Source organism: Gopherus evgoodei, chromosome 8 (genome assembly GCF_007399415.2).
Source record: "Gopherus evgoodei ecotype Sinaloan lineage chromosome 8, rGopEvg1_v1.p, whole genome shotgun sequence".
Taxonomy (NCBI): Eukaryota; Metazoa; Chordata; order Testudines; family Testudinidae; genus Gopherus; species Gopherus evgoodei.
This window is the reverse complement of record NC_044329.1, coordinates 6,039,547-6,062,798: the sequence shown is the minus strand read 5'-3', so window position 1 is coordinate 6,062,798 and position 23,252 is coordinate 6,039,547. Positions and strand designations below refer to the sequence as shown.

At 45.6% G+C, this 23,252-nt stretch overlaps 1 protein-coding gene across 2 annotated transcripts in view; it reads right to left on the bottom strand.

Annotated features, from left to right (window-relative positions):
- Nucleotides 1-19,252: 19,252 nt before the first annotated feature.
- GLRA1 (glycine receptor alpha 1) overlaps nucleotides 19,253-23,252 on the bottom strand; it is a 68,667-nt gene continuing 64,667 nt past the window's right edge. Inside the window, exon 9 of one of the 2 annotated variants that reach the window (XM_030572755.1) lies at nucleotides 19,253-19,670. In XM_030572755.1, coding sequence (XP_030428615.1) covers nucleotides 19,380-19,670 — 291 coding nt within the window. In that variant the 3' untranslated portion in view covers nucleotides 19,253-19,379. The remainder of the gene's footprint in view (nucleotides 19,671-23,252) is intronic. The other variant, XM_030572756.1, reaches the window with a different exon arrangement.

Below are 23,252 nucleotides of genomic sequence, written 5' to 3'. Positions count from 1 at the left end.
ACTTATTTTGCTGTCTACCTGCTGGTCTAGCCCGTACGCATTTAGCACTGTACTATCAAGCCTACATTGTAAGGAATGGAGGGCACGTCCCTAGGCTTCAGTTCTAATCTGTGTACGTAGACGTACCTGAATCAGAGCTTTCTATAAGTATTGGGAGGCGAACGGGAAATCCTATCCAGAGGCTGGGGGGGAGATTTTCAGTCAACTCTAAACTCTCACTTCAGTCAAATGTCTTTGGTCTTTGTAATTCTCTCTTCCCCTCCCCCCCCAACCCCTTCAGCCGAAGTAACATGAACATAATAGATTTTATTAAGCTAGCAAGCTATGGTCAGAGCTAAAAGTTGAGCTCAAATTGAAGAGGGATGGAATGGATGAATGGCTAAAGGGTGTTTCTATACATGATTCTGCTGTTATGAACCTTATCGTCCACAACTGTGCTGAGGCCCTCCTATAGCATGCAGCCCCTGTTCAGTGGACAAGCAGAGCCAAGAGGCTTAATCACCTCTCATGTGCCAAGATTTTTTGTTGGTCCGTTGAGTGATAGGATAGATTTCAGTGCGTGAAACGCTGTCCCTGATGTTGGCTGTGCTACCTCTGCTTGTAGAAGGTGCAGTGCCTTGAATGAATAGAGTGGTTGTCCTGAAGAGTGGCAGCTGGAGCTATAAAATAGCAGCATGTGTCTGGTGAACATTTGTCGTGGCCCAGCAAAAGTTACTACCTGTGTCTGCGCCTTGTAGCATGAGCCCCCAGAGAGTAAACAGCCAGCAGTTCCTGTTGTGATTCTTACTGCCAGTGTTCATTTGGGGAGACGCAACTGTTGCGTTAAACCAGAAAGGAATAGCTGATCTCTTACCTCCTCCACTTCATGGAAAGAATTTCTCTGTCAGGCTGACTAGTCATGGAAAAGTTAGTGTCCATGCATTCATTTCCTCCTCATGTCTGAGAGCCTGGTAAAGACTTGGGATTTTGTAGCTGCATGTAGCTCTCCTTGCATGCTGCTGCCCATGGCTGAGAATACTAGCACTTTGCCTAATCACTTCCTGCTAAAGCATTTACAGCTTGTGCCTGTCCTTGTTTCTCTTTCCAGCGTTACCTTTCTCAGCCTGCCTGGTAACTGAAAAGCTACAGTCTCAGGCCGTCTGGGAAACTTATCTGAATGTTCTCTGGTTAAGCCGGCTACATAATAATTGGATTTAATAGTGAACTTCTTGACGTGCCTAATCAGAAATACTTTTTACTAAATCGCATACTGGAGTGTTCCTTGAATGTAAATAGGCTCTGAAATGGGGGGGGGGGGGGGCGAGAGGCTGAAAATGGCCTGCCTTAGGGAAGTATAAAAAGGTGGCCATAGCCCTCTTTTTCACAGGTATTTCCAGTCTTGACTTAAGCACTGTACCATATACTGCCTGGCTAATGGAAATTCAATACTTAATTGCCTTATCAAGCATTAAAGGGGAAAAAATAGTGTCCCTCCTCTCGTTTCTCTCCCAGGCTTCAGTTTTGAGGAAATTTTGCTTGAATAAGGTCTTTTAAAAAGCCTTAGGCGCTGGAGGGATCACTTCATCCAACCATGAAACACAGCGCTATGTACAAGCAATGTAATGCACCAGTTCTCAGAAGGGTGGCTAAAGAGTGATTTCTCCCCCTCGTCAGTGGTGTATAGTGCCCATGCATAAAGAACAAGTAGGTAACGTGCTGCAGTGCCAGGAACCTTACTTGAACTCCCGTGAGAACTTGGGGAGTAGAGCAGTATGAAAGAAATGCCACCGTTCTAGGAAATCACCTCAAACATGCTGTTTTTAGGCTCCAACCTATTCTAAAGGCAAAAAAAAATGTGCCCAACCTGCCATCTGGACACCAGTTGATGCTGATTGGAAAAAGCAAAGCCATTTCGACATTTAACAGTGCGTGGGTACAGGGCACGCTCACCTGGGTGCAACAGAGTAAAAAGTTACTCCTTTCAGTAGGTGACCTAATAACAGACCTGGGCCTAAATCCTTCTAGAGTCAGTCTGGATAGTGTAAAAGAGAGCAAACTCTATTCCTGAACTGTTACAGCCCTACTAAGGTCCAAAGCAGCAAAAGAGGTTTGGGGATCTGGATAGTTTTTTCATCTATCTCTACTGCTAGAGTAAACACTGGGCCTACCATTGTTGTGAGGAACTGCAGTGTAGATGAGGGCTCGGAGGGAAGCAGTATGAGAAGATCCCCTGCCCTCCCCCGCCCCCCGAAAAACTGGAGTACACAGTACAATGATCCTACTGAAATGTCCAGGCAATACTGAAGGAGAGCAGCACTTCTCAGCCATTAGCACTGGCTTTAAAATGACATCTCGGGTACTAAAAATCCACCGAAAGCAAATTTCAGAAAACTTTTATTTTGTTTTAATTGGAATTGGCATGAATGTATGGTTCAATAAATATATATATATATATTTTATATACACTTACCACAGAAATCTTACATTCCATCTTCAAACTGCTGAAATAGAACTTTTTTAAATTTGTTTTTAGAAGCCAAAAAAATAATCTGCCATTGCTTCTGTGTTCATGCAAATTGTACTTGTACAAGTTATAGGTTTGTTTATCATGACGTAAAAATGTTACTCTTAAGGAAGCAGTTGCTTTGCAGTCTGTGCCCCATATAGCAAAATACGTCCTTAAATGGAGCATTAAGGCCATACCAATTGTACTGATATATACAAATACATAAATTTCACATAGAAAAGACAAGGAGGTCACTTTTTTTTTAAGAGGGGCAGGGGAGAAGAGAAACTTAAGCAAGCGTGTGTTTTTTTGTTTTTGTTTTTTTCTGTCTAGACCAGTTTGTACTTGTTGGAAAATGCAGTCCCTTTCAGTGAGAGTCAATACCTCTTTCAGTGCATATTTTCTGTATTTCTCTAGTCCTGGTTTTGTTCTTGATCATAGCATGAAAACTAGTTTCTGCTCCTGCTACTTGTTTCCTATCTGACTTCCTACTTTTGGGCATTTGATTTGCCACTGGCTCGGTGGCATGCTTCTACTGAGAGAAGGGTTTCAGCGGAGGGAGGAGCTACAGGAGTGTGGGTGTTAAGTTCTATTACAGCAGGATGTTCAGGAGCAAACCTGAACTTCCTTTCTAGCACCAGGAGTGGTTGGAGAGTAGTTGGTGGGGGTCCAATTTTCTCTTTCTGCTTACCAGAGCTCGGGAGAGAGACAATTCTCCTCTAACCTGCCCACAATCCCTTGCAAGAGGCTGATGGTATTTTCACACCAGACAGCAGCCCAAGCCTTAGCAGGTGAATATGAACAACTTTGTGTATTTTCTTTTTAAAATGTTGTTTTGAATGAAGTTAAAGAGAAACTCTGATTAAAATCCCTGTACTTAAAATCAGTCCTTTTCTGTGTTACTAGTAACCCTTGAAGCTATTAGAATGGAAAGGGTTTTAAAAATCTTGGTTACTTTCTGTCTCTGATGCCAAGGCTTGTGTTCAATGCTCCACTCATTGAAGCAAATTATCTACAACAAAGCCAAGTTCTAATCTCTTCTCCCTTTTCTGGTTGCATGTTATCCCAAAGCTGCGCTGAATAGGTTGCAAATGTTGCAGGAGCATGTTTTCAAGCAGGCTCACGTAACGTCTGACACACATTTTAAAACAGAGGAGTGAAAGATGATGGAGGAAGACCAAACCAGGAGGCAGCACTCTGCTGCCATGTATAAATAGTACTAAGACGCTCTACTAATGAGCAGTGGGAGGCCAAATGAGCTTTTAAAACCAAGATTCTCTTTTCATAGGACTGTCTTACAGAAGAGAGAGAGGCAGAAAATATGAGAGAACAGCAGCGTTGTTTCAAACTTTAGGGAGACATTTTTCACAGGCACAAAGTCTTTAAATACGAGTAGGTCAAACTTAACATACGATTGATACTTCTGGGGACTCTGAGCTGCCATGTTTCAAGGATGTACTGAGAAACCATTCACTTCTGTTTTAATTCCTACTGTGTGTGTGTGTGTGTTCTCCCCTTCAGAGTAAAACCACACATGCATTATTTGGCTTAAATAGAAATCATGTATAAGTAAGTAATTTTTAGGAATTTGGTTTGTGCATAAAGATAGGTCTATTCATTTTGGAATATAATGTAAATGGTGTGTGTATATATTTCGAGGGTGGAGATATCTGATGGTAGTTTGATTTTATTTATGTATATGTTTTGTACTACCCACTTCAGTTTGGATACATTACATGTGATGCATAATACATCGTGGCAGAATGTTGGTAGACAACATAGCCAATGTGATGTCCCCAGCCATAATGGTACTGTTCCTCTGCATGGCCATTGTAACCATCCACCTGAGCTGGCTAACAAATAGCTGCTTAGACAGGCAACACAAATTTCCCCAGCGTCAGGATTCAAAGGCTGCTTTCAGAGTGGTATTAAGTGGTGATAGGGAGATGATACGCTGCAATGGAATTTGATGTTTGCACGTACGTCCTTTCAGGTGAAGTCCTTGGCATGTTGCTTCAGCTTTTCAAAATCTCTCACTTTGCCTTGGTCTTGCTGCCTTTCAAACCCACATGCAAAGTTACCTTTTTCCCAAGGACTTGGTTAGTTCATGAAATAGGTGAAGAGCTCTGGCCCCTGTGGGAGCTGTCAGTAATGTCATAACCAGGCCCTAGAACCGCCCACAGTCGGTCTCCATTTTTCACATCTGAATTCAGCTTCACAGTAGGAGTGAGATGCTCCAGGCTGTGCATTTCAGGGTAATCAGTGCACCTCTCAGGTGGATAAAACTACTTACCCTTCAGCTTTGTGCCTTATGCCAAACTTTATGACCTGCTCCAAATTCCCAGACTGGGCCTGCCTCTCATGTCTGACTGCTTAAGCAGCAGGGAATGCAGTGCTATGTACACCAAGACTGTGAGAGGCTACAGTGAGCAGAAGTCTGGCATTGCAGATTGCTCATCCCTGCCATTCAAGTGCTTACTGAAGATCATAATTCTGAAGACATTTCCAACCCCAATAGGCCCCCAAATTAAGCTGCCTTCAATCCAACCAGGGGGGAACTGAGATTCACTGTGCAAGGATTTGGATAGTGCAGGTACCCTGCTGGGTCTCAATGGGAGAAAGCCAGGAGCCAGTCCTGTCTTCCAATTGTCCCAACAACTTCAAGGGCCTGGGTTAGTGTTGGTGGCTTCTAAAAGCAAGACCAATGTGCTGGGGCTGAGGGCCATGAAACTTTCAGTAGGAGGTGACCATTTGTTTCAAACAATCCTTTTTCTAATGTAGGATAATTTAGGAGCTTGTCAACCTGGATGGTGTTCTTGTTAAGGCTCCCATTGTGTCCTTCTACCTACCTATGTCATCCCTGTATCTGAACAGTGCAACCTCTTCGGATTCAGATCCAGACAAGTAATTGGGAATCTCAGGAGAGAAAAAAAAGAATGTAGAACTGCATATCTACAATGGAGGGCACCAAATCTGTCCTTTTTTGTGGTTTCTCCATCAAAAGCTGGGAATGGGCGAAGGGATGGATCACTTGATGATTCCCTGTTCTGTTCATTGCCGGTGGGGCACCTGGCATTGGCTAATGTCGGTAGACAGGATACTGGGCTAGATAGATCTTTGGTTGACCCAGTATAGCCATTCTTATGTTAAAAGTCCCCCTTGAAGGTAACAGGCTAAACTCAGCTCTGGTTTAAACAGGTCCTGCATGCTTAAACCAGGGCAGCGTTTGGCCCATTGGGAGTTAAGGATCCAGAGCAACGGAGAGTAAAGAGCTATTTCAGAGCTGGAAAGGCCTCCGTTACTCAGTTCCTTGTTGAGGCCATTTTCAGAGTCAGATAATGTGAACAATGACTCCGGAATGAGAAATTGGGGGGATTTTAAAAATAGTTACCCTGATTCCTGGTGGACAAGAAGCAACATAGGGGGCAGTAGCTTCACCTTAGGGGTGCAGGATCCTAATGAAAACAAGGGGGAGGAAGGGATGGATCTGGTTGGCTGGCCGGCCGGCCGGCCAGGTGCACTGTATACACATCAATAAGTAGCGGGAAAGGTTAACTGCTTTACTGGCTTTTCCTTTATCTACCTTTTAGGGAGGGCTGGAGGAGCTGAAGCACCTCATTCTCATAACTTTCCCTTACCAACCATAGCTGTGTAACCTCTACTAGCTAGAGGTGGCTGATTGCCAGTCTTGCCCCACTACGTACACGGGGAGATGTCTCCCTGACCCTCGCTCCAGTAATAGTGTACTGAAAGGCACCCTTTCATTACTGTTCCTACTTTATAGCTATTGCCTTTTATTTCTGCATGCATCACAAGATTTGGTTGTTGAGATATTGCCAAAGCTGATCTGGGTCTTGAATAGGGTGACCAGATGTCCCGATTGTATAGGGACAGTCCTGATTTTTGGGTCTTCTTATATAGGCTTCTATTACCCCCCAGTCCTGATTTTTACATTTCCTGTGTGGTCACCCTAGTCTTGAACCCTTCCCTTCCCTATCATTCACATTTCCTGTTTCAAAGTCCCCACTCCCACAGCCTCTCCGTTAAGGCAACAATGAAACCCCATCATCTGCCTTCCTATGTGAGAACCACAACAGCATTCCAGTCCTGGGGTTGGTCAGCTGCGGACATGGGAAATGAGAGACATGCCCAGGGCTTGTGCATTTTCCCATTGCTGCCACAGCAGGGAATTGAAACAGCTGGCCATCCTCCGTTCCAAACACTTCAGAGCTACTTTGCAGAGTTGCCTACTGTCTCAGAGATGTGGAGCTGGCCCAGGAGCAATGATGCATAAAAGCGCCCACTTGTTAGAGTCGGCTGGTCACCAAACTTGGAGCAGCCCTGACCTCACAGGGCTGATTATTTGGTCGTTTCCCCCCATCACAGATCTAGGGGAAGGGATGGGACCTTTTTAAAATGATTTAAGTGCATCTCTTGGGGAGGTTTCAAATGTATCACTCCTGACAAACCCTTTTAATATTGCATAGCTTTATTCCAGTAACGATCTGCCTGTGTGATGATAGATGTAGCAAGAAGCATGAAGACCAAGAACTGATTCTGATCTTCTACTTGTATTACTCTGACATAAATCCCATTGAACTGAATGGAGTTAGAAGTGCAAAACTGGCAAAAAACAAGATCAGAACCAGGCCCCAAGCTTAAGGGGGAAGGGAAATTAAGACAGTAAGGGTCTGTCTTCACTGGAGAGTTAGCCCAGGCTCTTACTTTGGTGGTGCTCCTATTCTCGTTCCTGTCCACACAATAAAATCAGGGGTTATTGCAGAAAAATTCTGATGGTGGGGAGCAAAGTTGTCAGTGTATAGAACATTTTATATATGAATATATTATATCCTGCAAATTTGAGGCACAGGAGTACAAAAATTGGATCATAGGGACCTATGAAAAGTGGTGTGGGAGGGAAAACCACGGTTTTGGGAATCAACTTCCCCCTTTTCCCCACAGTAAATTATGTCCTTGACTAACTCAATGACCCAGGTTTAGTGGTGCTTTCAGCCCCACCTACCTGGCTCATCTGAGGCTGGTGGCTAAAGCCTGAGATCTGCTTTCACTCAGCTGGTAACTCACCACTTTGCAGTGAGGACTCAAGTGCTGATAGTCATCCAATGTCTTCCCATGTTCCCCCCCTGTGCACAGAAGGACAGGTAAGTTCTCCCACAATTCACTCAGTGAGAACCCTAGAAAGACTCATCTTACTGCAGCCCAAAGAATCATGGGCTGGGTCCTTAGAAGTCCTAGTGACGCAGGTGACTGCAGCACCAGTGTGGGCCTCCATAACTGGCGTATGGCTTTGCAGAGCAGCTGCTTACAGCTAGGCTAAGATAACACAGGTGCTCTGCAGTGTGAAGACTTACTCTTACGGCTTTCTAAGTGCACAGAAATGGTACTGATTTAGTCAAACTGGGCAACTTTGCGTGTAGACGCTCTCATACTGGTTTAATCCTGGTTTATATTAGTTTAGCCCCCTCCACCATGCATGCCAACACCACCTTAGTAACAACCAGGTTTTTAAACTGGGGTAACCCATTAAACATCCTATCCAAGAACAGAGTTCTTTGCCAGCTGCAGTGCAATGTAATGGATGAGCCCCCATGAAAGGGCAGAACGTGACTAACAAATAGAATGGGGGAAGGGGTAGCCTGCATATAAACAAATGTATCAGATTCTCACGACAGTTTCCCAGATACACTGCAAGTCAGTTGCAATGAGTCACTTGGGCGGTATCAAGAAACCATAATGTAACAGCACTGAAAGCACAAAAAGCCTCCCTCTCCCCCCCTCGTCCCCAATGTTCCAAAGTAAAGGCCAAAGTTTTGCCTTTAACTTACCCTATGGTGCCTGAGCAATGTAGAGTATCATTATGTCCCCCCAGCTCCAGAAACAACTCCAGTCTAAAATGTTCCTTAACTGAAAGGGACTGGAGTTTAAGTATCTAGACACAACAGGGTGAGTTGAGAGGGGGGATTCAGTGTGAAGTTAGATTGTCAGCCTTAACATCCCAGAGTCTATTCATGGTCAAACCCCTTCATTTATGTATTTTCAGAGCCACATTTAGCACACATCTCCTTTCACCTCACGTTAACAGACGACCCTCAGTGCTATTTGATCCCTGTTCACAACCAACAGAATCCATGTAGATGACAGATGATATTTGTGATGTACCAACCCCCTAGCAATGAGTGTGGAGGTAAGAAGCAGGCATGGGAGAAATGCATGAGCTCTATTTCTAGTCATGGCAAAGGCCCACACCTTGTGAGTTGTTTGGTTTTCTGAGTGTACAGAAAGGGCCAAGTTAACACCACAGACCAATGTCCTGCCAAATTTCATTAAAAGGTAAAAGAAAAAAAAGTCCCTCTAGAAATCTGAAGATGCAAACGTGAGTGTGTGTGTAAAATACACATGGGAGCACACACACTGATTGTGTAGCTAAAAATTAAATGGCAAATTTTCAGCCCAAAGTGGCTTTTTCAGGGTTGTGTTATAAGTCCCCTGAAGGAAGTTTTACAGGGGAAATGCCAACAGACCCTGACCTCTCAGGAAATGGGCAGGCACCGTCCTGTCCTCCCCACCACAGTTATTGGTAGGATATAGAGCCCAGCTGGACAGGGTCCAGAGGGAGTTGTGCTCTTTGTAGCGGGCATCTCACTAGTAAGAGGAGAGCAGAGAGCACCAGGAAGTTTTACAGACCACGGGCACAGTTCAGCCCTGCCGCATTAATTATTCGTTAAGTGCCGAGAAGGTGGTTAGGTAATCCCTGCCCAAAGGAGCTAGCAATATCCTCCTGTCTATCAAGTTGCACCAGGACTGAATTTGGCCCAAGGAACTTTATATGAGCACTCTAAGTGCTGCCTCTGTGTTTATCCACAACAGTGCAATGTCACACCTAGGACATCTTCCCACCTCATTTCCACAACCTTATGGACTAGACCCATCTAAATAACCACCTAAACACAATAAACTCCAGAATATAGCTAGTCCATTGCAGACAGGAGGGGTGTGGCCCAGGATCCCAATGCAGTTGGCCTTAAAACCCTGGAGGTAAAGTACGCAATGACCAGGTTTGATCTGCAGCCTGGCAGAAGCCTGGACATATGAATGCTATAAAACAGAGTAGCATCTACAAGTGCTGCACCCTGCCTGTTAATCAGCACATGGCATGTCCACCTTTTGATCTGTCAGAGGCCAGCTGAGCGCTTTAAATGCCCATGGAAGACAAATAACGGAATATGGCATGAAAAAGAATCTCTGCCGTTTATCAGTTATTAATGCATCCCCCGCCCCTCCTTCTCATCACATACTAGGATGCTTATAGTTGTGTTACACCTCCTCATTCACCAGGGAAATAGGCAACTCCTTACCCTATCAGCTGCAGTCCTCTCACTTTCTATGGCACAAGCCTCTTTCACATCAGTTCCCCTGCTGGATCCACATTAAAATACCAACGCTTGGTGTCAAACTGCAGTTACTTCCACATTGGTACAATGCTGTAATGAAGGTACAGGGGTGGGAGCAGGGAGTTCTTGAAAATGACCAAGTTTCCAGGTCTCATCTTTTTAACTTATGCTTGTAGCATCAGCAAATAATAAATGCTAATAATAGTTAATCCCAAATATCAGGCCTTCATTCCAAACCCAAAGACAATCCTTGCCCTGAAATACATTTTTAATTGCAGGGCAAAGAGTGTATGGTAGAAAAAGCCCAGATTTATGCTGTGTCTTCACTGCAGCAAAAGATGGGGTTTTACCTTGAGTTAGCTATACTGATGTAAAACCCTAGAGGTGATAAGGCACAGGTAATTTTTAACCTGAATGTAGCTAGTTGAGGTCAACACTATACTTTCCACCTGGCCTTTATCTTGACTAGATATAGCAGATAAAAACTCAAATGCTTTGTCTCTATTTAGATTTTACTGCCAGATAGCCAACTCAATGTGAAAACACAGCCTGCTTTGCAGTGAAGACAAAATTCTAGTGGAAAATCACACCTCAGTACCCTGTTCCAGAAGTCACAATCCAAACCGAAAGAGAGAGAGAGAGAGTGTAACAAATCTTTGTGCCCAATCAAATAAAGAAAGTGGTTCATTAAATTTAAAATGGAATTGCTGGGACATTCCTACCTAATGAAGATGCATGACTTGGTTAAATTCGCCCCCCAGAATGGAGTGCCTATCAGATCCAGTAGTGAAGTTACAACACTTTTTATCAAAACACGAGTGTCTTTGTGATTGTACTGTGTACATGGCATTAGTTGCTTAACAATGTTTCTTGCTCAGATGATCTGATGACTAGTACAGGATAGAAGAGAATGTTCCCAGTAGAATTAGAGGTTTTTTTGTCCTGGAGAGTGTTGAGCAGGGATCACCTGAAAGACTCAGAAAGCCATATTCTATTTCCTACTCTTGGAGTTCATGAAGAGTGAGAAGGGGCAACATCAAGGGACCTCTGTCCTTTTGTGTCATCTTCGTCTTGATCTTGCAAAGTCCTGGGTGCTCTCAACTCTCTGTGAGTTGAGGGCACTCATAACTTTGTAGGAGGAGCACTTCCCTCCTGCAGGATTGGGACATTTGTTTGCTCTGTAAAACGTGATGAAAGTGGAGGCCCACAGTAATATTTTTCATGTGTGTGAAGGGATGCTTGGGCATTGAAGTGTCTACTCCACTCTTAAATTGAAGCCAACGTAGCAAGGCAAATTCAGAAAGAAAAGTTTAGCCAACAAATTAGAGGGAGAGTGTTCGTTAGTCTTGTACCAGGCTCCAGGAATCCTATATATTTAGATTCCCCTTGGCATGTATTATGTAGGTGAAATCTGATGGTGATATCAATCAATGGCTCATTATCAGTCAGTGTGAAACAATAGAAGGGACAAGGCTACATTCAGCCACACTGTGAAGACAATGGGGTCACACCAGGATGAGCTGGGCCCTACCTGAGCCAGAATTTGACACTGGGCTTTGATTTACCATGACACAGGGTCACTTCTGAATCATCACCCGCTGGCTCTCCAGCACTGGAGCACAACCCATGGGGAGTTCAGTCAGTCTAGTGGGGGACGGAGCTCTGATCACTGTACTCTCATCTCCCGCAAATCATTCAAGCCTAGACAGGCTTCTTGCTAGCAGTGCTTCCTTTATAGCTACACTGATCCAGGCTAACTTTGCCCACCGCAGGGCTATCTGCTTGTAGGAGCTTTTTACCCAGCATGCCTTTCTGGGGCTGGCCTTTTAAATTGGGCAGAGCCCAGCAGCTGCAGCCCTAATGGGATCATTTTAGCATAGTGCTTTGGTAGCTGTTGCTTTTCCAGTTGCAGGTAAGTCCCCATTAATTGCTGCTGTCTTTTCCCTTTCTTATTCTTGCCCCTTCTCCCAGGGCCCTGGCTTTTTTGCTCCACAAAAAGCGAATGGGAAATATCAGCAGGAGAGAAGAAATTCATCTGCACATTCTCTGATGCAAAGGTGTTTCCTAACCCATCCTCAGAGAGCTCTGCCGGGGGAGGTGGGTGAACTGGGGTGTCTCTGCTGAAGGGTAGGGGGATGGAGAAGATTGCTGGGCATTTCCAGTTGCTTAGTAGATTTAAACATGGGCAAAGAGGAGTGATACCCTGGCAGTGGGATCTCCCTTGTGGGGTGGGTGTAGCCTTAATTGAGACTGCTGTGCAAAGATGTGATGTCAGTGTGTGTGCACATCTTTCTTCCAGATGAGGCACTTGGGTCAAGCTGCAGTGTGAGACTGCAGGGTTAGGGAGGGCACTTCCCGAGACATGGGCACTTGGGACACAGTAACTCCTCTTAACTTGCGCAGTGCTCCTTAATGAAAAGGGGCTGCACCCCTGCTGCCCCGCCCGGACGCTGATCCTCTAGCTGGAAGAGCTGTTCCTTTAAATCAGTAGCTCTGGCTGGCTTGTTCTGGGGGATGAAGGCACATGATATTCTCTCATGTTCCTGTGCCAGGCAATGCCTCAGCTCCCCTGTGACAGAGCTTCTGTTGTGGGGAGACTGGCTTCTGAAGTGAGCCAATGGGCCTATGCGGTGTTGGATTACTTGATATCTGGACAGTCAGTGGGTTGGCTAGTAGAGGAATCTGAGTTTGAGTCCTATACTTATGCCCTGGGCTCCCAGGGGCTGAGAGGGCCCTTAGGAAGCATTCTGCGGGGTTTGGGTCCTCATGAAAGGGGTCATCTTGGAGGGCTGTGTCTGCAGCCATTCACCTCTGGCCAGGACGGTGTTTGGGGTGGGTCAGGTGAAAGAGAGAGAGAGAAAGATCTGCTTTGTTAGTGAGAGATTGGTCCTGACCCTTTGCGCATCTAGGGTCTGAGGCAGGGGTGGGGAAGGGAGAGGGGATGATTCCTAAAAGGTAACAATGAGTTTGAGTGTAGCCCATGGCACAACCAGCAATTGAGCAGGGGAGGGGTGATCCTGTGCTGCTGATCTCTCTTCTCTCCACAGAGTGTCCTGGTTAATTGCATTCTAAAATGTAAAGCTCGAACTCTGTGATTTACAGGCACTAAAACGGTTCTGGGAGACAAGAGAAGGGTCAATAAAAGCTGTGCCATGAAAAGGGCACTCTTAAAAAAAAAAAAGCCATTATTCTCTGAATATGCACTAAGCAAGCGCTTTTCATTCCCACATTAGTTATCCGAGGCTGGTTTGAAGCTGTTTAATGGGATTCTGCAGAATATAATTTCCATCAGAGGTTGTTTTTTTCTCACAAGCAATGTAATTTTTTTGGCTTTGCTTTGTCTTTATGCTGGCTTTGGGATCCTAAAATTATTGCATGCTAATTTCCTCTTTGGTGCTAATCTTAATGCCCTCAAGAATGATAAAGTACCTTAATTATCTCTTTAACTAATGAAGTGCCTCTCTAAAAAAAATGGTAGAAATCTATTCAGAAAGAGAAGCAGCGTTAGAGCTTTTTTCCACCCACAAGCACAGTTTAAAAAGCTTCCTCGTGGGAACAAGAGACTACTACATGCTTCCTGTAAACCAAGGGATGAGAGCCTAATCCTTCTCCATTTGAGCTGCGTGGGTGTTTTGCAATGGACTGAAATGGGAGCGGGACTGGCCCTCAAAGAAGAAAGGGTTTGCATTCATAAAGGCATGGTGGGACACACAGCTTCCCAACAGAACAAGGAGCAATGGTCTCAAGTTACAGTGTGGGAGGTTTAGGTTGGATATTAGAAAAAAACTATTTCACTAAGAGGATGGTGAAGCACTGGAATGGGTTATCTAGGGAGGCAGTGGAATCTCCTTCCTTAGAGGTTTTTAAGGTCAGGCTTGACAAAGCCCTGGCTGGGATGACTTAGTTGGGAATTGGTCCTGCTTTGAGCAGGGGGTTGGACCAGGGCCGGTGCTTCCATTTAGGTGACCTAGGCGGTCGCCTAGGGCGCCAGGATTTGGGGGGGCGGCATTTTGCCGCCCTCGGCAGCAATTCTGCGGCGGGGGGTCCTTCCGCGCTCTGGGTCTTCAGCGGCAATTCTGTGGCAGGTCCTTCACTCGCTCTGGGACCCGCCACCGAAGTGCCCCAAAGACCAGGAGCGCAGAAGGACCCCCCCGCCGCAGAATTGCCGCCAATGACCTGGAGCGCAGAAGGACCCCTGCCTAGGGCACCAAAAACCCTGGTGCCGCTCCTGGGTTGGACTAGATGACCTCCTGAGGTCCCTTCCAACCCTTCTATTCTATGATTCTATGAACTAACTAAGAGTGCTTTTGGCAGTGGGTCTGTGGCCTTTACAACTGTGTTTCCTGGGAATATGCACGACAGTATTCTGCTGATGGACAGATTATGTCCCATAACTGCCTACTATAGGGTTTCTTGCACCTTCCTCTGAAGCATCTGGCACTGGCCACTGCCAGGGTCAGGATACTGCAGTAGATGGACCCCTGGTCTGATTCCAGTTGATATCTACATTTTAATCGAGTAGGTTTGAGAATTACGAAAATATGATTTTATAATCTCTATGAAAAATAGTCATTTTTTAACACAGTGAAACCTTTTCTCCTAAAAGTTCTTTTAAAAAAATAATAATTTTGAAATGCATGGAATCTTTGCCACGAACTTTAAGAACCTGCAGCATCCTTGGGACTATAAATAAGACACAATGACCATTCTAAACTGAGCCACTCTGGCTCTGCCTTGAAATTGACAAGGCTCAAGCAGCACTATGCGGAGGAAAAATAAGTTTGACACCTAAATCACTTATTTTCTGTTGGCAGAAGAACTTTCAAAGTTCTCGGTGGTCTCAGGCTTCGATCCCACAGGGAGCTGAACATGCTGGCCCCGATTCAGCAAAGCTTTCAAACACAAACTTAACTTAAAGCATGAGTACTTCCATTGAGATCAATGGATCTGCTCACAGGCTTAAAGTTCAGCATGTGCCTTTGCTGGATCTGAGGTGAATGCCCAGCATCTTGCAGGATCAAACACTTTTACTGAATTACTCAGCACTATAAGATACAGCTGCAACGCTTGCCGATTTCCATGAAGCAGGATTAAGACCTGAAACTGACTTTGATTGTAAATTATAACTTAAAAAAATTAGTAAGGAAAAATGAAAATCAATATTACTACCACTGTGTATATTACTATTATTTTTCTAGTTCAATGGTCATATTTACATGTGAGAACATTAATTCCTGATCGTGTGGTTATACCGTTTCAGCCAGGTCTGAAAGAAACAATGGGTAACAAGGGGTAAAAATATTCAGAAGTGCCTTAGTGATTTGGCTAAGTCCCATTTTCAAAAGGGATTTAGGTGCCTAAGTCTCATTTGAAAAATTTACCCCAGATCAATCTTTGTTTTTCTTGCCATTATATAATATTATGATTTGTCCTTAAAACCACCTTCTGAGCCCAATTTCCATTAAGGGTTAACTGCCGCAGTAATGATATGATTCAGTTATGGCAGGAACCTACAGTGCAAATAGGAAACCTGTAGGTTGTTGCTAATAAATAGTATTGCTGGCAATAATAAAGCCGTATACTTTGGAGAGCAGGCAGTTTCTCTTACTATATACGGGATAAATACAGTGTGTAGAAACATACTGTGAAACCTTCCCTAGTTGTCAGTGTTTGGGTACTACAAGGATAAGTACTGTAGAAAAAAACTAAGGGCTCTTCTATATGTGGAATGTGACCAGAAGAGCTCTAGTCAGTGGTATGATTATACTGCTGTATTTCTGCTGGTCAGTTTCCCACGTAGATAGACAAGCCCTTAGACTGAGATAGCACATAAATATTAACTAGCTGTGTAATGGGGAGGAAATGACAGAGACCTCATCGTGTTTACACTGAATGGCAAAACTTTGACTTTAGCACCACAGTGACTAGGTCCAGAATTTAGTCACCAATCTCTCCCATTTGGCCCCAGCCCTACAAGGTGCTCCATCTGAGTGGATCTATATGGCCCCCTGGAGCCCTGTTGAAGTCAGTGGGGCTCCATGCAGGTGCAGCCATCTGTCTGCATTCAGGATGTTTCAGGATCAGGATGTATGTCTCCTATTCTCTTCCAACATCCCAAACTAGACAGGATTGTAGGTGACAGATGAACTTGAGCTGCAAATTTGGCCCTGGGTTCAGATCTGGATCTGAACTTGCCCAGAGTTTCAGGGTTGTTTTTGTTCAGTGCCCTTCTCTAAGCTGGATCAGAATCCAGTTAATCATAAGCATGTTTTCTTGGCTCTTGCCAGACCTGGGTACCCCACCCCATATCATGCTCTGTACATGGGATGAATTGGAAAAAAGCAAAAAAGGATGTAACAAAGTTATAACAAAAGCTGTAACAAAGTAGGCTTGATGTTCCCTAGTATTGCTTACTAATATGTTTGGTTGGTTAATCATCTGATGACCACTGCTCATAACAGCTCAGCTGTCACAGTGGTTCAGCAGAAAGAATGTGTGGATGGGAACACTCCCTACAGGACAACAGCTGACCCCTCCTGTAGTTCCCTTGAAGTCAGTGGAGTTGCAGCTGAGATGAACTTAGCCCAAACTAGGAGTATGAATCAGAATTTGGAAAGGGAAGGGAAAAATCATTATTTAATGGTCAGGGATCCAAAATATTAGTGCCAAGGATGGATCCAGAATCCATTTCACGTGACCAAAGACAGAAAAATGCAGGCAGGGGTTTTCCCTGTGCTCCTCAAGGGGTTCACGTGGGGATATGGGGCGTGTTAGCTGCAGAATCTGCCCTAGTGTCAGACAGGTAAGAAATTCCCTCAATCTGCTCATTCACTTCAGGTCATGGCAAGCTGTTGAGAGCAATTCCCCAGCACACAGCTGGCCTAACAGGCCATTCATGCCGCAGAAGGTTCAATAATTCAACAAGCAAACTCAAGCCAGCAGCAGTCTCGGTCCCCAGCCAAGACTCAAAGTCATCTTCAGATTAAACATCGGCTCTGCCCAATTGCTTTGTATTCCAGTGACTTCTCCCTTCCTGGGAACGCTCTGTTACCCGGCGACAGAAGAACAAAATCCTCAATGGATGAGATTTATGCTGCCTGACTGGAGGGAGAAGACTGGAAGGTGGCTGGGATTTCACTCCTGGTCCCCACCCCAGCAATGATAAGGAGCCCCTGAAACTAAGCGGTACATCTTGCCAAGGCGTTAGAAAATACTGCATTTTGCCCTATTCTGTGCAACAGACACACACTTTTTTTTTTTTGCCTTTTTTTCTTCTATTTTTAAATAAAGTGCATTTAGTGCTAGTGAAAGGGGCTGGCCTGGCACCCCTGCAGACTGATGTCTGTCCACAGAACCGGTAGTGCCTGGGCAGCCATGGGCAAGCTTTCCCCACCCTCGTCCATCCCCTTCCCAAGGTGCATCTGGCCTATGCTAGAATGGCGTTCAGCCTCCACCCATGGCCTCTCTGCTCTAAGGCTGGCAGTTGTGACATGAGCTTGCGGACTGGGAGCTGAAGTAAGCCCACCAAACCCTTTCACCACTCTCTCATCAGATGGCTAGTTGCAAGTGGCCTGGGTCAGATCCGAGTTGGTGTCCAAGGCGAGAGGCACTCTCTATTCCATCCCTGGTCCAGTACACCTGTATAAAATGGGCTGGAATTTTGCATTGCCTTGTATCACATGTAGAGATGCAATTCCTGAAATTGAACGCCTGCCTCCTACATGGATAGAAATGGATCAGTCCTGCCCTAGGCCAGTTGTTTCCAGCTGCTGAAAGGCAAATCCTGAGCAGGGCTGTTGGAAACCTCCCGAGGCACCTCTGATTTGGCTCCCTTAGTCTGAACTAAGTCCTGGTCTCTACATAGCAATCAAGACCCAGACCGGGTGCTTCAGTGCCAACTGATTGTCTCTTCTTTCCCATTTGCTGCTTCTCTTTTCACCTGACACACTAAAGTGCGCAAAAAATTAATAATAAAATAAAATAAAAAATACAGCCATGGCAGCTCGGCAGCCTGGCTACTGGATCGAAGATGGCCCCAAAGACAGGGATAGGACAGCAACTACTGTGCTTACCTCACTGCTCCTGAGTCTGTCAGCAATAGAGCTGTATTAAATGCCCCATCCCTACCCCTAACGCTGACATTATGCCTGCATCACAAGCTTGCCTGAAGGGCAGCCTCCCTGCCTATCTGCCAGCATTCCTGTCCCCTCTTCAGATGCCTGCCTCCTGCAAGCCCCATGCCCACCCCATGTAAATATTAATGGCCTTCCCTTCGCCTCATCTGCTGGCTTCCTTGGGGCTCCAACGGGGACCAGATCCTCCCGCAACCCGCCAAACAATAGAAGGAAAAGAAGGCTCGTCCCTCTTTCCTTGGACATTAAAGCTAAACGCAGCAGTAAAAAGTTACAAAAATATAGTTGGGCCATGAACCCAGCTTCAATATTACTGCTCTGCAATGCCAGAAAATAACGACCGCCCTTTCTGTACAGTTACCCCCCCACATGCCCCTGAGCCTGTACCAATACAACGCGATTCCACATATTTCTCTGTCTTCTTCCTCACTATGAGGTGTGCAGGATTAGAACACAGGGTTTTTTTAAAGCTCTATCGAAACACAATTGCTATTTGTTTTTCCCATTCTCCTTCCACCCCCTGTCCCAACCAGATACGGCATAAAAAGGTTGAAACACAAATGCTATTTTAAAACAATTTTGTTACTTGTGCTACAGGTAATTTCTGCCTCTTAAGATTATCATTCTTTTGGTTTGCTGGAAAGGACAGCACATTCTCTCCCTTTCTAACACGCTCATGTTTTCAGATTTCTCACTGGACCAGTCTCTAAAGGACATAGGGACTATATTTGCTTTAACTAAGAGAGACAAAATATTTGATTTTCAAATCCTTGGCCAAAAGAATGACTCACAGCCTCTTCCTTAGAGTCTCCCCAATCCATCCCAACTTGAAAACACAGACACCAAACCTAGGGAAGCATAAATGACTCTCCTGTGTGTATGTTTTTTTGCGTGCTTGGCTGGAAACTGGTATGGCCTTTATAGAGCAAAAGTCAGATTTAAGCATAATTGCAATATCTTCTGCATATGGAATCATGAATCATTCCAGTGGCTTTAGAATTTAAGCTGTTAATAGGCTAAAAAAAGGATTTTTTTTTGCATTATAATTAAGCATGAATATATATTTCATATATTACACTGCTTGGACTGCCGCTGTAGCAATCCGAACCTTCCTATGCTGTAAAACACCTAGCCCACTGCAATCCCCCAATTCAAGTTTTGGAAAACTTCCTTCCCCCAGCCCCTGGTAATCCTCAGTTTGTATATTTAAAAGTCCCCCCCCATTTATTTTAAAGTAGATATTGCCACATTCTTAAATTCATGCATTGCTGCATTGCTATTGCACATGGGTATAGAGGATTGCTTTCTCCCCTCTCATCCCGTTTGGCTCTCCTCTCCGGGCGACCCTGCTCACTGGTTGTGCACATCCTCCCTGCGGACGATCTTGTAGATAATCCAGTAGAAAATGTTGAAGATGAGGAAAGCCATGGGGAAGCCGATGCGTGAGATCTTGTCGATCTTCTTGGCTCGCTGGATGAAGAGCTTGCGCATCTCGTCAGGAGACCTGCAGGCGGCCAGGGCTGGGTTGGCTGTGTTGTTGTTGTTGGCTCCTTTGACCGAGATGCCGTCCTTGGCTTGCAGGCAGGCAGGGCCCATCCCATAGGCAGAGAAGTTGAATCTGCCTTCTCCGGCTTCATCCTCCTGAAACAGATTCATCACAGGGCTCTACTTAAAATAAGATGGAGACAATGCACCCTTGCTATAAGGCTCTCCACTGATGGCCTTCAACTCCACTGGTGGACACAGCTTCCTTGATGTATTGGACAAACCCTTTGTCTTAGGAGATCAGCCTTATAGAGGGGTGCTATCTGTATTATGCACAGATGCAAATCAGGGGATCCAACTGCAGCTGGAAAATGGGATTGACTTATCTTTCCTTAAGGCTAGTCATTGTTTTTTTTGTGGTTTTTTTTTTCCTCCACACATCCCCTGTTTTGCTTCTGCCCTCCTCCCCGCATACCTTCTTTTTCGGCTTGCCCAGAAGGAGCGGGCTCCATGTAACTCATATAGTAAAAGCCGCAACATGAGAATTCCTATGGAGTTACATGGACTTGGCAGTGTCAAGGGCCGTCCATGAAAAGATCTCTGCAGGTGTTCCAGAATTAGCAATGAGCCCAACTTCTGTTTCTTTATTTGTTCCTCTAAGTCTCATTGTGGCCCTGATTCCCCTCTTTCTCGGGAAATATGTTGACTTGGTTTCATCTCCTCCCCATTTAAGGAAATAGTCATCCCATCTGCAATTCAGTAGTGCACTGACATTTAGTGCCAGGAGACTTGCTCGCTCGAGAGTCTGCGCTGCACAATCCAATGCCTAAATGACAATACTGTGTCCTTAGATGTCAGTCCTTTTATCTGCACCGCAAAGTGCTTTACAAGGGAAGGTATTGGCCCCATTTCCCAGATGGGGAAAATGAACCATGCAGTGATTTGCTGAAGGTAATACAGCGAATCAGTTGCTGAGTCAGGAATAGAAATCCAGGTCTCTTGACACTTGGTTATGTGTACTATCCACTAGGCCATGCTACTAATGATGCTCAAAATCCAACAGTCAGCTGGCAAGTCCATGAAACCTCTGCCCTAAATCTCTGAAGAAATGCAGCCTCTCCTGGTTGTGCTTTAAAGGGACTGACTCTATAAAAGTGCAGTGATGTGGCACCAGCCAATTCCAATTCCTCCCTGATCTTTCTAAACATGTCCCCTCCCCCCCATTCAGTCCTTCTTTGCAGAGTGTCTTTTATGGATGCCCCCTACCTTGGGCGTGTAGCTGCACAGCATGGGTGAATTACACACTCACAGCTGGGTGACTACAAAGTTGAGCCAAGAGCATGTCAGCACATCTGAGCAAAAAATAAAATAAAGCCTTGCTTTTATTTTTTAGACAAGCTTAGCAAGCTGGGGAGGTGTCCGACTTACTGCCATGATGTACCTACTCCCCGTCCCTTGCTGGGTTCCTTCTGTAGGCCCTCACCAACATCCCCTCCTCTCCTCCTGGGGGTGTCTGTATGGTTCCCCTTGCTATAGTATCTGAAAGCCTAGTTATCACCTCCATTTTACAGATGGGGAACTGAGACACACAATAGCTTGACCAAAGCTGGGAATTGAACCCATCTCCACCAAGTCCCAAGCTAGCACTAATCACTGGCCCATCCTTCCTCTTTTGTCTCAGGGCTGCATTATCTGCAGCAACATTCCCTTCCTCGATACTCCACTTCCTGCCATACCCAGTGAGCCCCTCTCCGTCACTGTACTGCTTTCTGCAGTGGTCCTAGATGTCTCCTGTAGGACCCAAAGCTTCTGAATGTCCAGCACTGAGAGGAGATGAGAAACCTTCTCTGTACCATGCACATTGTTCCCAGACGGAAGTAATCAGAGATCAAGGAAACTTTCCCAATGCCTGCCCCATGATGTCGATTCAAAGGAGCCTGCACCCACATGGCTCTGGGCTGGGGTCAGGAAGATCAGCAGGGGGCAAGGCACCTAGAATCAGAGAAATGTCAGGCTGAAAGGGCTCGAGAGGTCATCTAGTCCACCCTCTGGCACTGAGGCAGGACCCAGTAAACCTGGAGCATCTCTGACAGGTCTTTCTCCAACCAATGATGGGGATTCCACAACCTCCCTTGGACGCCTGCTTTAACTCTTTAAGTTTTTCCTCGCATCTCCCATATCCCCCTTGCCGATTAAGCCCTCGTCAGCTGATGCTGAAATCCATGGGAGTTAGAGTTGCCAGCTCTCCAGGATTGTCCTGGAGTCTCCAGGAATGAAAGATTAATCTTTAATGAAAGATTGTCATGTGATGAATCCTCCAGGAGTAAGTCCAACCAACATTGGCAACTGTAGTGGGAGTGAACAGGCTTGCATGATAGGGGCCTAGCAATGCATGTTTTCAGGGCCAAATCCTTCTGTTTCCAGTGGGGTAAACTTCTTTCTGAAGTCAATGGGAGTAGTAAGGGACTGAATAAGGATCGACCTTAATGCAAATCAGCTCAGGTATGCTGAGGCCAAATGCTCTGTTCTAAAGCAGCCTTTGATTTCAGTTGGGAGGATTTGCTTAAGTGCTGGGAGTTTTGCCACAGTAAAGACCGCAGGCCGAATTCTCTCACTTACTCTGGTGTAAATCAGGAGCAGCCCCACCGAAGTGGGTGTGATACTGCAGTGGGATCTGAATTGGGCATTGAGTCAGAACATCAGGATCTGGCTCACAGTCATTTACATTAAAGCCTAGAGGCCCCAGCTGATATCAGGGCTGCATTACGCTAGGTGCTGTATGTACACCTTGTGAGCTACTCTGCCCGAAGCTCAAGCATTCTCTATGTTTGCTTTGGGAAGTTATGTTGATACTTTTGAAGACAGGGATTATTGAATCATGGTGGTGCCTCTCCTTGTCCCTGTCCCTCCATCAGGCAGGGGGAGAGATGGGGAGAGTGTGAAGAACTGAGCCAACATAACACACAAACCAGGAACACACAGAATGAGTGAATCTGGGAGACAGTGAGCAGCAGAAACCCGCCCGAGGCCGAGCTTGTCGCAGGGATAACCCTTCATGAAACACATCCTGAGTCTCTGCAGAGCCCATTAAAATCTCTGTGTGCCACCCCCTTGGGCATTTCTGTGCCTGGGTAACATTGGCCTTAATTAGAACCAAGAGAAAAGGAAGTGAATAGTTCACAGAATCATTATTTCTATCATTTTAGTCCCCCCTCCCTAAATCCAATTTGTTTACTAGGCAAATTTGGATTATGGGAGACACTGGGAAATGTGATTTATCAGCCAGCAAGTGGATTTTGCTATTTTAATCTACGTGGTAGATGAGGCATCAGCAATTAGCATTGAGTAGAAACCGGAGCGACTGATTTCTGAAGTGTGGGGGCCACTTTTAACCTCCACATGACCCGGTGCCTCTCTCAAGTCATGGAGCGTCTCTGAGCCAGCACCGTCATGTTCTCCTTTGCTGCAGATAGGCGACTACTTCCTACTGTTGCCAGCAGGTGGCAGGGAACCAAAACAAGAAACCCATGGCTGCCAGTTAGCACAGCTAGGGATGTGCTCCAAGGGCAGGTGAGGGTGAGATCAAGCAGGGCTTTAGGAACTGCGGGGCCGGATTTGAATACCTGGCGGCAGTCTGGCTCTTTGGCGGCACTTCGGCGGCAGGAGGTCTTCACTCGCTCCAGGTCTTCTGCAGCACTGAAGGACCTCCCCGCCGCCAAAATGCCACTGAAGACCTGG